Raw genomic sequence first — 12687 nt, 5'->3', positions numbered from 1 at the left:
TTTCTCTCAGGTTCAGCTGTTTGGATCTGGACGGCATTCCAGTTGGTGATGTCATATGAGTCATCAGACAGGGGAGGGGCATGTAAAAGCAGGAAGTTAGATTGGCATTTAGGATTTGGGGAAAAAGAAATATTCATTCTGTTCCAGTGAGTGTGATCTCATCTGCCGGCTGCCTTGCTGTACCACTACAGAAACCTACAGAAATCCGGGAACAAACTAGTGACGAGTATTTTCACAACCCCCGGCCTACGCCTGACAAGCAATTTGATTGTTCCATTTACCTCTGTGAGTATTAAGTAACACCACCATACCACCTCTGGGAAATGAAATTGCCATTTGTGTTCATGATTCTCCCTCAGGCCCCGTCCCCAGCCACACTTGAACTGTTTCTAACAAAGGTGAAACTTCAGAATAAGCCCAATGCATTTTCTGATCAATTGGGGAAAGGAAAATTTGGCAGGAATCTATTTAATACTATTTAATGAAGGGGGAAGTTACATAGAGATTCCTGTGATTAAACTGTCGATTTTGTTTAATTTCGGTTTCTGAGAATTTTAGCAGTGAGAAGACAGAGCTCAGTTTGCTTAAAGGAACGGTAAGGGCAGAGACACACGCTCAGATTCGGGAGATTAGTCGCCCAGAGACAAATCTCCTCTTCATCGGGGGAAACCAATCTCCCCGAACTGCCTCCTGTCGGCTAGAATGTAAATCGCTGGCGGGATGGCAATCCTTGCATTTCGTTTTCTGAAGACGCCCAAAGTTGTCTGACGAACTAATGTAAATCACCGGCGGTAAGGCAGTTTGGGGAGATTAGATGCACCGATGAAGAGATTTGTCACCAGGCGACTAATCTCCCCGAATCTGAGAGTGTGTCTCTGCCCTTCCACCCAAAAAATAGATTGTTTAAAGTAACATATAATGTATTGTTTTCCTGCACTGGTACAACTGGTTTGTTTGCTTTAAACCTGTAGAAAAAAACCCTGTACACCCCACGTAGACCCCCCCCCCCGGGGAAATGCCCCATACTTTATACTTACCCCTCGTCGCAGATTGTGGCAGCGGACTTCACAACATCCATCTTCCGGGTCCTCTGTAAGCTGACTGGGAGATCGGTATGTCAGCGCAGTTGGAGCAATTTGCCAGTTTTTGACAACTGAGCATGCGCCGAAATTGACGGAGATTGCCGATCTCCCAGTCAGCAATCCCCAGACCAGAAAGATCTGGTCTGGGGATTGCTGATTGGAAATTTTGACTGTAACATTTACTGGCTGAATTAGCACTTGTTCTGCTTATCCAAGTTGGATTTTTTTTGTTATACACTGATACATACCCTTCAGTGTATTTGTAAAGAAGTCTTCCACATTGTCAAAGATCAAGATAAAATCATAGATCAGCGCCACAGGCTATGGAAAAAAAACCTAACAGAACCTAGCACAATATATTTAATATTCAATGCAGTCACCAGGGTGTTGCAACACAAATCAGTGTGTATCTAGAAACCATAGAAAGTCTATGTACAGATTCTTCTTCTGTGTTTTAAAGTGCTCCCTCCAAAGTAAAATTATATTTAAGTAAAACAAGGTGCTTATAGTGCATCATGTTCTGCTTATTAATCATCCCAGCAATTTTTTTTTAATAAGAGACATATTCATCTGTGTGAGTTTGCTTTTATACCATCAGAATGGCACGAAACTTTAGGTAAATTATGATGGAAACTAATATTGTGCTTAATGTATCAGCGATTTGCATAAACAACCAATGTCAAGAGAAGACAAGGAAGCGCAGGAGGATGAACTGCTAGCACTCGCTAGTATCTACTCTGAAGATGAATTCAAGAGATCAGAGACTGCGTCAGGAGGGGAAATATGTGTTTGTTTAGATCTTCCTCCAAACTTTAGTGTGACAATAAAAGGTGAGTTAAATATTCAGATAACTACTTCTGTGCTCTAACATGCTGAAGGTTTCTCTAGACCAGTAATCCCTACCAGTGATTCGTTTAAAATCCAGGTGTACTGCCAAACAGAGTCTCCTGTAACTGCCAGTCCACATAGGGACTACCAAATAGCCAATCACAGCCCTTATTTGGCACTCCCAGGAACATTTTCATGTTTGTGTTGTTCCTCAACTCTTATCACATTTGCTCTTATTTTGCTTTTCCCCTGCTCTGGACCATGTGCACTTAATGAGCTCAGATATCTCATTATAGGCAAAAATTTTCAAATATTTTTGTGCTTACCCAAGGTGACTGTGCATCTAATGAATACATGGGAAGCTTTGAGGGAATCGTCTCTTTCCTACCCCCTGTCATACTGAACTTTGAGCTGCCTCCAGGATACCCATCCACTGAACCTCCAGCCTTCACACTTAGCTGCAAGTGGCTTTCTCCAAGTCAGGTAAAACACACCTACTTATGTAGTAACATAGGAACAGCATCCTATCTAAACCAATTAAACATCTGCATTTAGCCAATATACTAGTGGATTATTGTGTTTGTAAGCATTTAAAGGGCAAGTATAGTAAAACTGACTGGTCGGAACAGTGGCAATTTATTAGGCACACCCCAGTGACAGGGGCAATATAGTCTTATTTTGCTTGAATAAGACTATATTACCCAAAACTTACAATGCCTGCCTGTGCTATGCTGTTCTTGGCCATTGCAAAGAATCATTGGGAAATTTGGTGGTATGGCCCTGCCATAGAAAGTACTCCAGCTTGGTGCGTTTTTCATTGAAAAGGAGCACTGGCCTGAGGTCCAAGGTTAGTGATTAGATGCCTAACAAATACCTACTCAAAACAGTTTTTTGTTCTGTTTAAATTAAAATCTTTTATAGTTAGATTTTGCCTAGTTGCAGGTACATGGAGATGAAGAGTAGGAGACAAGAAGCCATGAATAAATCTCTGTTTATGTTTATCCCAGCTTGCCTCGCTGTGTCAGCGCTTGGATGACCTATGGGAGGAATACGCAGGAGGTGTAGTTTTGTTTGCTTGGATGCAGTTTTTCAAGGAGGAGACTCTGGATTATTTAAAGATTAACTCACCATATGAAATACCAGTTTGTGAGTTTGGATCTCACAGCACAAATAATAACAACGGTGAGACATATGATACTTGTTGTGCCACAGGCTCTGCACAAGCAGAGATTTGGGACAAACGCGCTATCCAGGACGTGGAATCTGTCTCTGCCCTTATTGAGTGTATCTTGGACTTTAATGAAGCTCAGTTGAAGAAGTGCTTTGATAGTAAATCCTATATGTGCAACATTTGCTTCTCAGAAAAGCTGGGCAGCGAGTGCACTCACTTTAAGGACTGTCAGCATATCTATTGCAATGTCTGCCTTAAAGATTATTATACAGTTCAAATACGCGATGGGCAGGTCCAGGCTCTTAACTGTCCCGAGCCAAAGTGTTCTTCTGTTGCTACACCTGCACAGGTAATACATTTACAGTGTTATGCTCCCCAGTTTATAAAATTGCTAACTTTTTTCCACAGGCCACTGCTTCTCTTCAGAAAGCGGTTCAGTGGCCTCCGTCAGGCTTCTAGACCTTTGTATGTGCAGTACGTTCATCTGTCTTTAGTGCATAAGCTACTAAAAGGGATACCTTCAGAAAACAATTTGATTGGGGCACTGCACATACAAAGAAAGAACCTCAGCCTGGATCAATGTCCCATGAAAAACCGTTAACAATTTAAAACACACTCAGGTATGCACAGCCCATTGTGTTGGCCTTTCCTTAACTGTATTGTATTGTATATTGTAATGTATTATTTTAGGGCCGATCTCAGCTATGTGTACCTACGCTTGGGCTGAGATCTGCCCGAAATTGCTTGCTTTCAACTTTTAATGAGCTTATCTCCTCTTCGTGTACCAGCCCTCAGGCTGACACTTGCGTGCCTGACAGTGCAGCTACAAACAGGAGAGTATAGGGGGAAGAGACACACTTGAAGATTCGGGGAGAGTTAGTTGCCTGGTGACAAATCGCCTCTTATTCGGGCGACTTATTTTCCACAAACTGCCTTCCCACCGGCAAGAATCTAAACCGCCGTCGGTTTGGGACTTGGAGCACTCATGAGGAAAATTCGGGGCGACTTAGGAAAACGAAGAGTGCCATCCCGCCGGTGATTTAGATTCTAGCCAGCAAGAAGGCTTTTCAGGGAGATTAGTTGCCCAAAGAAGAGGTGATTTGTCACCGGGCTATGAAATCTCCCTGAATCTTTGCGTGTGTCTCTGCCTTAAAGGAATAGTTCAGTGTGAAAATAAAAACTGGGTAAATAGGCTGTGCAAAATAAAAAAAATGCTAATATAATAATGTAATGTATAAAGGCTGTAGTAAACAGATGTCTAATAAAACAGCCAGAATCCAACTTCCTGCTTTTCAGCTCTATAACTCTGAGTTAGTCAGCGACTTGAAGGGGGGCCACATGGTACATTTCTGTTCAGTGAGTTTGTAATTGATCCTCAGCATTCAGCTCAGATTCAAAAGCAACAGATATGACCCATGTGGCCCCCCCTCAAGTCTCTAATTGGTTACTGCCTGGTAACCAGAGTAACCAGTCAGTGTAAACCAAGAGAGCTGAAAAGCAGGAAGTAGTGTTCTGACTGACATGTTATACATCAAATCACTCCAGCCTTTATACATTACATTTTTGGCTAACTAACTATATTAGAAACATTTTTTATTTTGCACAGCCAATTTATTTACCCAGTTTTTATTTTTACACTAAACAATTCCTTTAAGAGTGGATCAGCTTCACTACACCTTCCTAAAAAATGCAGATTGAAGATGTGCAGCTACACACAGGAGAGTACAGGAGCAGATACACTTCTCTACACTGTTGTAGACTGTTGCCTTTGATACCCAGAGACAGTGGAGGCTGCAGGACAGACCTTGGTAAATATCTTTTACAGGATCTATTGCTTTGTCTGCAGGTGAAGCTGCTAGTTGGGGAGAAATTGTTCAGCCGCTATGACCGTCTTCTACTACAGTCCAGTCTGGATCTGATGGCAGATGTGTTGTACTGTCCACGTCCCAGCTGCCAAACTGCAGTAGTGCTGGAGCCTGGGGGCACAATGGGTATTTGCTCCAACTGCAATTATGCTTTCTGTACTCTCTGCAAAATGGCCTACCATGCAGTCGCATATTGTAATATAACAACAGGTTAGTGGCATTAAATGAGGGATGGGTGCTTATTTTGGTAAATATTGCCTTGGGCAGAATAGGGGCTCCCAACAGGGATACTGACACCAGAAATTAAACCTTTTTTTACATGTATCATAACATTGTCTTTCAAGCTATTTATAATTTTTCCATAAAGGTATTTTGCCTGATGCTTTTACATGAGGGGGCTGCCATATTTGTGCAGCAGTAGTTGGTAAGCATTCGAAACTCTAGAGAGACTTGAGGGGAGGCCACATGGGTCATAACTGTTGCTTTTGAATCTGAGCTGAATGCTGAGGATCAATTGCAAACTCACTGAACAGTTATGTCCCATGTCACTGACTAACTCGGCGTTCAAGAGCTGAAAAGCAGGAAGTAGTGTTCTGGCTATTATGTTAGACATCCAGCCATTCCAGCCTTTATACATTTTTTATTTTACACAGCCTATCTATTTAACCAGTTTTTATTTTTACACTGAACTGATCTTTTAATAATCTGAAATGCAATACAACGTGGTCCCTTTATCTACTGCCTGTTTGAAATACAGACCAAAGCTGGCTACAGTATCTTGCAAATACAAACAGTCCCATCTGCCAAACAAAGGAATCTTGGCACCCAAGAAGGTCAAGAGTCAGCGACCCTGACTATCTATGCGAGTGATCCCCAACTAGTGGCTTGTGAGCATGTTGCTCTCCAACCCCTTGGAGGTTGCTCTCATTGGCCTTAAAGTAGGAGCTTATCCTTGTTGCAAAAAAAAAATGCTTGTATTGCTCCCCAACTCTTTTTACAATTAATGTGACTCAAGGGTAAAGGTTGAGGAACACTGGTCAGTGCATTTCCTACGAACATCCTGTAACCTTAGCAGGAAAAATAGAAAATGTAAAAGTACTCAGGGAAAATAAATAAATACAAAAATATTATGGTTACTGATATTCCTATATTACAATTATTACTTTGTGATGAAGTAAAGCAGTACATTTCACTTGGCTTTCTTTTGATGTTGTCCCCAGTAAAGCTTATCTTAGTGCGTGACGAATACCTGGAGGCAGATGAGGCTGGTAAGAAGTTGCTGGAGAAGCGCTATGGCAAGAATGTGATAATAAAAGCAATAGAGATGAAATCGTCTGAATGGCTGAACACAAACACCAAGCAGTGCCCAAGCTGTAGAGCCAGTGTCCAGGCAAGTCCAGGGATAAATTGAGACTTCTTCAGTCCAGAACTTAGAACTTGCCCAACTGCTCCGTTTTTATGGTTAAGAATATTAAAGCAAAACTATACCCCCAAAATGAATACTTGAGCAACAGATATACAGTGGTGTGAAAAACTATTTGGCCCCTTCCTGATTTCTTATTCTTTTGCATGTTTGTCACACTAAAATGTTTCTGCTCATCAAAAACCGTTAACTATTAGTCAAAGATAACATAATTGAACAAAAAATGCAGTTTTTAAATGAAGGTTTACGTTATTAAGGGAGAAAAAAAACTCCAAATCTACATGGGCCTGTGTGAAAAAGTGATTGCCCCCCTTGTTAAAAAATAACTTAACTGTGGTTTATCACACCTGAGTTCAATTTCAAAGGTTATAAAGCCATTTCTAAAGCTTTGGGACTCCAGCAAACCACAGTGAGAGCCATTATCCACAAATGGCAAAAACATGGAACAGTGGTGAACCTTCCCAGGAGTGGCCGGCCGACCAAAATTACCCCAAGAGCGCAGAGACAACTCATCCGAGAGGCCACAAAAGACCCCAGGACAACATCTAAAGAACTGCAGGCCTCACTTGCCTCAATTAAGGTCAGTGTTCACGACTCCACCATAAGAAAGAGACTGGGCAAAAACGGCCTGCATGGCAGATTTCCAAGGCGCAAACCACTTTTAAGCAAAAAGAACATTAAGGCTCGTCTCAATTTTGCTAAAAAAACATCTCAATGATTGCCAAGACTTTTGGGAAAATACCTTGTGGACCGACGAGACAAAAGTTGAACTTTTTGGAAGGTGCGCGTCCCGTTACATCTGGCGTAAAAGTAACACAGCATTTCAGAAAAAGAACATCATACCAACAGTAAAATATGGTGGTGGTAGTGTGATGGTCTGGGGTTGTTTTGCTGCTTCAGGACCTGGAAGACTTGCTGTGATAGATGGAACCATGAATTCTACTGTCTACCAAAAAATCCTGAAGGAGAATGTCCGGCCATCTGTTCGTCAACTCAAGCTGAAGCGATCTTGGGTGCTGCAGCAGGACAATGACCCAAAACACACCAGCAAATCCACCTCTGAATGGCTGAAGAAAAACAAAATGAAGACTTTGGAGTGGCCTAGTCAAAGTCCTGACCTGAATCCTATTGAGATGTTGTGGCATGACCTTAAAAAGGCGGTTCATGCTAGAAAACCCTCAAATAAAGCTGAATTACAACAATTCTGCAAAGATGAGTGGGCCAAAATTCCTCCAGAGCGCTGTAAAAGACTCGTTGCAAGTTATCGCAAACGCTTGATTGCAGTTATTGCTGCTAAGGTTGGCCCAACCAGTTATTAGGTTCAGGGGGCAATTACTTTTTCACACAGGTTTGGATTTCTATTCTCCCTAAATAATAAAAACCCTCATTTAAAAACTGCATTTTGTGTTTACTTGTGTTATCTTTGACTAATAGTTAAATGTGTTTGATGATCAGAAACATTTTGTGTGACAAACATGCAAAAGAATAAGAAATCAGGAAGGGGGCAAATAGTTTTTCACACCACTGTATATCAAATTAAGTGGCATATTAAAGAATCTTACCAAACTGGAATATATATTTAAGTAAATATTGCGTTTTACATCTCGGGTCTGGAGCCACCATTTTGTGATGGTCTGTGTGCTGTCTCAGCGATCACCTGACCAGAAATACTACAACTCTAAGGGGCACATTTACTAATGGTCGAATATCGAGTGTTAATTAACCCTCGATATTCGACCGTTGAAGTAAAATCCTTCAACTGCGAATAGCGAAGTCGAAGTATTTGCCGCAAATACGTTGATCAATCGGACAATTCGAAGGATTTTAATCCATCGATCGAACGAAATTCCTTCGATCAGAAAATAGCTAGAAAGCCTATGGGGACCTTCCCCATAGGCTAACATTGTCCCTCGGTAGGTTTTAGTTGGCGAAGTAGGGGGTCGAAGTTTTTTTTTTAAAGAGACGGTACTTCGACTATCGAATGGTCGAATAGTCAAACGATTTTTAGTTCGAATCGTTGATTCGAAGTCAACGGTCGAAGTAGGCAAAAAAAACATTCGAAATTGGAAGTATTTTTTCTTCTAATCCTTCACTCGAGCTAAGTAAATGTGCCCCTAACTGTTAATTGGCCTCATGTGACCTAACGTATGTTTTTTTTTTTTTTTTTGAACTGTGAATCCTACGATCCCAGAGAGTGGCCCTTATTTTTTAAAATGGCAATTTTCTATTTATGATTACCCAATGGCACATGCTACTAATAAAGTATATTGTTATGAAAATGGTTTATTTACATGAGGCAGAGTTTTACAAATGAGCTGTTTTATGCAATATCTTTTTATAGAGACCTACATTGTTTGATGGTATAGTTTTCCTTTAATTTGTGATACTTGTACCCAGTTTTTTGGTTTATATCATTTGCACTAAACCTTTTAGTGGATTTCAAGTCCCCGGGAGAATTGTGTTGCTGCCTGAGATTGTTTTAATAGTAACCGCTACATGTTCACTTCTACAGAAAGTAGACGGCTGCAACAAGATGTGTTGTGCAAGATGTAAGCAAAACTTCTGTTGGCGGTGCTTCTCTGTACTGTCCAAAGAAGACCCATACCAACACTTCCATAATCCTTCATCAGGCTGCTACAATCAGTAAGTGCCTAAGAGTTTCTAATGATTTTGATAAATATTGATACAGGAATATCGGTATTCACGCTGGCCTCCTCCTTCGTTAGTATCCAATCATAAGTGAATACACAAATACCTGAAATTCAGTGGTGGGATGTTCCTGATGTTATTGTGGTGCTCTGAACACACCCATTAATACAATGGGTATAGAACAAAACTACTTATATACCCATCAGTACAGTGACACCTATTAGAAAATCATGATAGTGTTCACAATTGTCATGATAAGTGTCACTGTACTAATGGGTACATAAGTTGTGTTGTTCTCTATGGTGGCTTATCACTTGAGGAGGAGCATACATATGTCCCGAAATGTTTGTGTAACACTAATTTGGTTACTGTCTCTTTAAATCAAAGTCACATGAGCTGGGAAATTGACAATATGTCTAGCCCCATGTCAGATTTCAAAATTGAATATAAAAAAATCAGTTTGCTCTTTTGAGAAATGGATTTCAGTGCAGAATTCTGCTGGAGCAGCACTATTAACTGATTCATTTTGGAGAAAATTTTTTCCCATTGACAGTATCCCTTTAAACATGGTTTTAGGAGTTATTTGTAACCTCACTGTACAAAATGATAATTGCAATTTGATTTTGACTGCTTCCGGAATTAAAGAAGAAGATTGAAAATGAATAGGTGTATATATGAGAATAATGGTGGTATATGATGAAACAAATGTCTTATTTGATGCTCAAATATTTTAATTTAGTTTTTGTCAACCTTTGTGGCCGTATATATGGAAAACATCAGTTTCACTCACATTTGAGAAGTTTTAAATAGGCAAATCAAATCTCCTCTGTCCCTCTAATGTCCGTGTTACTGTGCAAATTGGTATTGTGGTTTCGGCTCCGACCCACGTTGCTTCCACCCGTTGTAACGCTCCTGGGGCATTGGAGATGACATCACTGCCTCCGCCTTACGCGTTTCGTCGCTTTAGGACTTCATCAGAGGCTTCATGCTTAATTATATCTTAGTTGGTATCAAGTTACTGTTTTATTATTACAGAGAAAAAGGAAATCATTTTTAAAAATTTGGATTATTTGGTTAAAATGAAGTCTATGGGGGGTGGCCTTTCTGCAATTCGGAGCTTTCAGGGTAATGGGTTTCTAGATTACTGATTCAATACCTGTATAAAATAGGGCCAGCTGCTAATATATATTACATGAATTGTTTTGCAGATTGTAATATGGCACCAAAGTGGACAGGGACCCATGGAATACAGATGATAAAGACTGGCCTGCGGTACACAGAAAGGCTTGGAAACTTGCTTTAAAGAGGGTTATATTTTCCCTTTGGCTAGTGGCACTTTCTCCACCTGCTGTAGAAGTCAGATCCAGTGTCCATGTTGTGTGTGTGTTACTGAAAGGCATGACACTGGCCAGTCAGTACTGGGCTTCAATGCTTTTGCATTTCCACATTGAAATTCAGTGCACACACATAACAGAGCAGAAAACAGTAGATCTGTAAGTAGCAATCTAAGGGTATATTTTTTATAAAACAGTCTCTATGCACAGCTTATGCACCAGTGTCTATATGCTTTATATATTTTTATAAATCTTATGTGCTGGTTTTGCGGAGACAAAGCAAACAATATGAGAGTCACTAGGAATACCTCAGTGTCTGTTTGGTGGCAGATAAACCGTGTTCCTGTTATCCATAGGCTTCTGCATTTGTGGTCAGGGTAATTCCTATAATATTCTGATCCAGTGAATAAAGAATGTTGGCAAAGTATTGAAATCATATGGCCAGCTATGTTTGATGTGCTCCCTTCACTATAAACAGGCAGATGTTAAAGTAATTATTGTCTGGGATTGCAAGTGATGGACCCATCATTTATTCACCTTTACGGAAAGCCTTATATTTGGTAACTATTGCACTGAGCAAGCACAAGCCAGTCAGGTTGACGTTACACCTTACTTACACCACAATGTAGGTTGTAGCACAAAAAAAACCACAATCTCTAATTTATAATTAACAGGGTTGTTCACCTTTGAGATAACTTTTAGTATGACGTAGAGAGTGATATTCTGAGATAATTTGCAATTTTTCATTTTTTATTATTGAAGGTTTTTGAGTTATTTAGCTTTTTATTCATCAACTCTTCAATTTGCATTTTGAGCAATCTGGTAACTAGGGTCCAATTGACCCTAGCAACCATGCATTGATTTGAATAAGAGACTGGAATATGAATAGGAGAGAGTCTGAAAAGAAGGATCAGTAGTAAAAAAAAAAATAGCAATAACAATACATTTGTAGCCTTACAGAGCGTTTGGGGACAAGGACGCCCATTTGAAAGCTGCAAAGAATCAGAAGAAAAAGACAAATAACTATAAAACTATAAAAAAATAAATCATGAAAACCAATTTGAAAAGTTACTTAGAATTGGTTGTTCTATAAAATAATAAAAGTTACCTTAAAGGGATACTGTCGTGGGAAAACCTGTTTTTTTTTCTTCAAAACACATCAGTTAACAGTGCTGCTCCAGCAGAATTCTGCACTGAAATCCATTTCTCAAAAGAGCAAACAGATTTTTTTTTTTTTATAATTAATTATGAAATCTGACATGGGGCTAGACATTGTCCGTTTCCCATCTGCCCCAGTCATGTGACTTGTGCCTCCACTTTAGGATGGAAGTACTTTCTGGCAGGCTGTTATTTCTCCTACTTAATGTAACTCAATCAGTCTCATTGGGACTTGGCTTTTACTACTGAGTGTTGTTTTTAGATCTACCAGGGAGCTGTTATCTGGTTACCTTCCCATTGTTCTGTTGTTAGGCTGCTGGGGGGGAGGGGTGATATCACTCCAACTTGCAGTAAAGAGTTACTAAAGTTTATCAGAGCAGAATTCACATGACTGGGGGCAGCTGGGAAACTGACAATATGTCTAGCCCCATGTCATGAATATTAAAAAATGGATTTCAGTGCAGAATTCTGCTGGAGCAGCACTTAACGGATGCGTTTTGAAAACAACATGTTTTCTCATGACAGTATCCCTTTAAAGTTGAACCACCACTTTAAGAAGACACAAACACACAACTCCCCCTAATTATATGGAATTGGTGAAACAAAACCGTAAAAGGGCTAATTAGATTTGATTGCTGAAACAGAAATAGTCTGAGTTTCAGCTAATACCTACCTTTGAAAAGATGGCCATACACTAAAAGATCCGCTCGTTTTGCAAGGTCGACAAACGAGCGGATCTTAACCTGATATGCCCATTGACGGCTGGGCAATATTGGATGAATCCGAATGTTCGGCCCTGGGGCCTAACGATCGGATTACAATACTACGAATGGGCTCCGACAAGTCGCAGGACCTCATCAACTAGCCAATGTGGTCCAGGATCATACGAAAAATCAAACTTGACCGATCGATATCTGCTCGATTTTTGGCCTGATATCGATCGGTTGGACCCGTCGGGAGCCCCCACACATGGGCAGATAAACTGACGAAACGGTCTAAAGGACTGGTATCGGCATCTTTAATCTGCCCGTGTATGGCCAACTTAAATTAATTGGAACCATTGTGATTGCATGTTGGTGACTGTAAAATGCTGGGGAATTCCATATCCCTCAGTTGAGCTGAAGAAGCCGCTTGGATGGGTATATCATTAAAGGGGTGGTTCTCCTTTAGGATAACT

General features: G+C 40.4%; 1 protein-coding gene across 1 annotated transcript; it reads left to right on the top strand.

Moving 5' to 3' along the window:
• Positions 1-138: 138 nt before the first annotated feature.
• On the top strand, positions 139-10779 carry rnf14.5.S (ring finger protein 14 gene 5 S homeolog; the record flags this gene model as incomplete). The annotated part of the gene is given in 8 exon segments (NM_001097849.1): positions 139-285; positions 1740-1912; positions 2242-2393; positions 2918-3430; positions 4928-5156; positions 6167-6336; positions 8882-9012; positions 10227-10779. Coding segments are annotated over 7 exon segments (1356 nt in total). The 3' UTR covers positions 10234-10779.
• Between the last annotated feature and the right edge of the window lie 1908 nt (positions 10780-12687).

Source organism: Xenopus laevis, chromosome 3S, assembly GCF_017654675.1.
Source record: "Xenopus laevis strain J_2021 chromosome 3S, Xenopus_laevis_v10.1, whole genome shotgun sequence".
NCBI classification, from domain to species: Eukaryota; Metazoa; Chordata; class Amphibia; order Anura; family Pipidae; genus Xenopus; species Xenopus laevis.
Note: the sequence above shows the minus strand (reverse complement) of the source record. Positions and strands in the feature narration are given on the sequence as shown.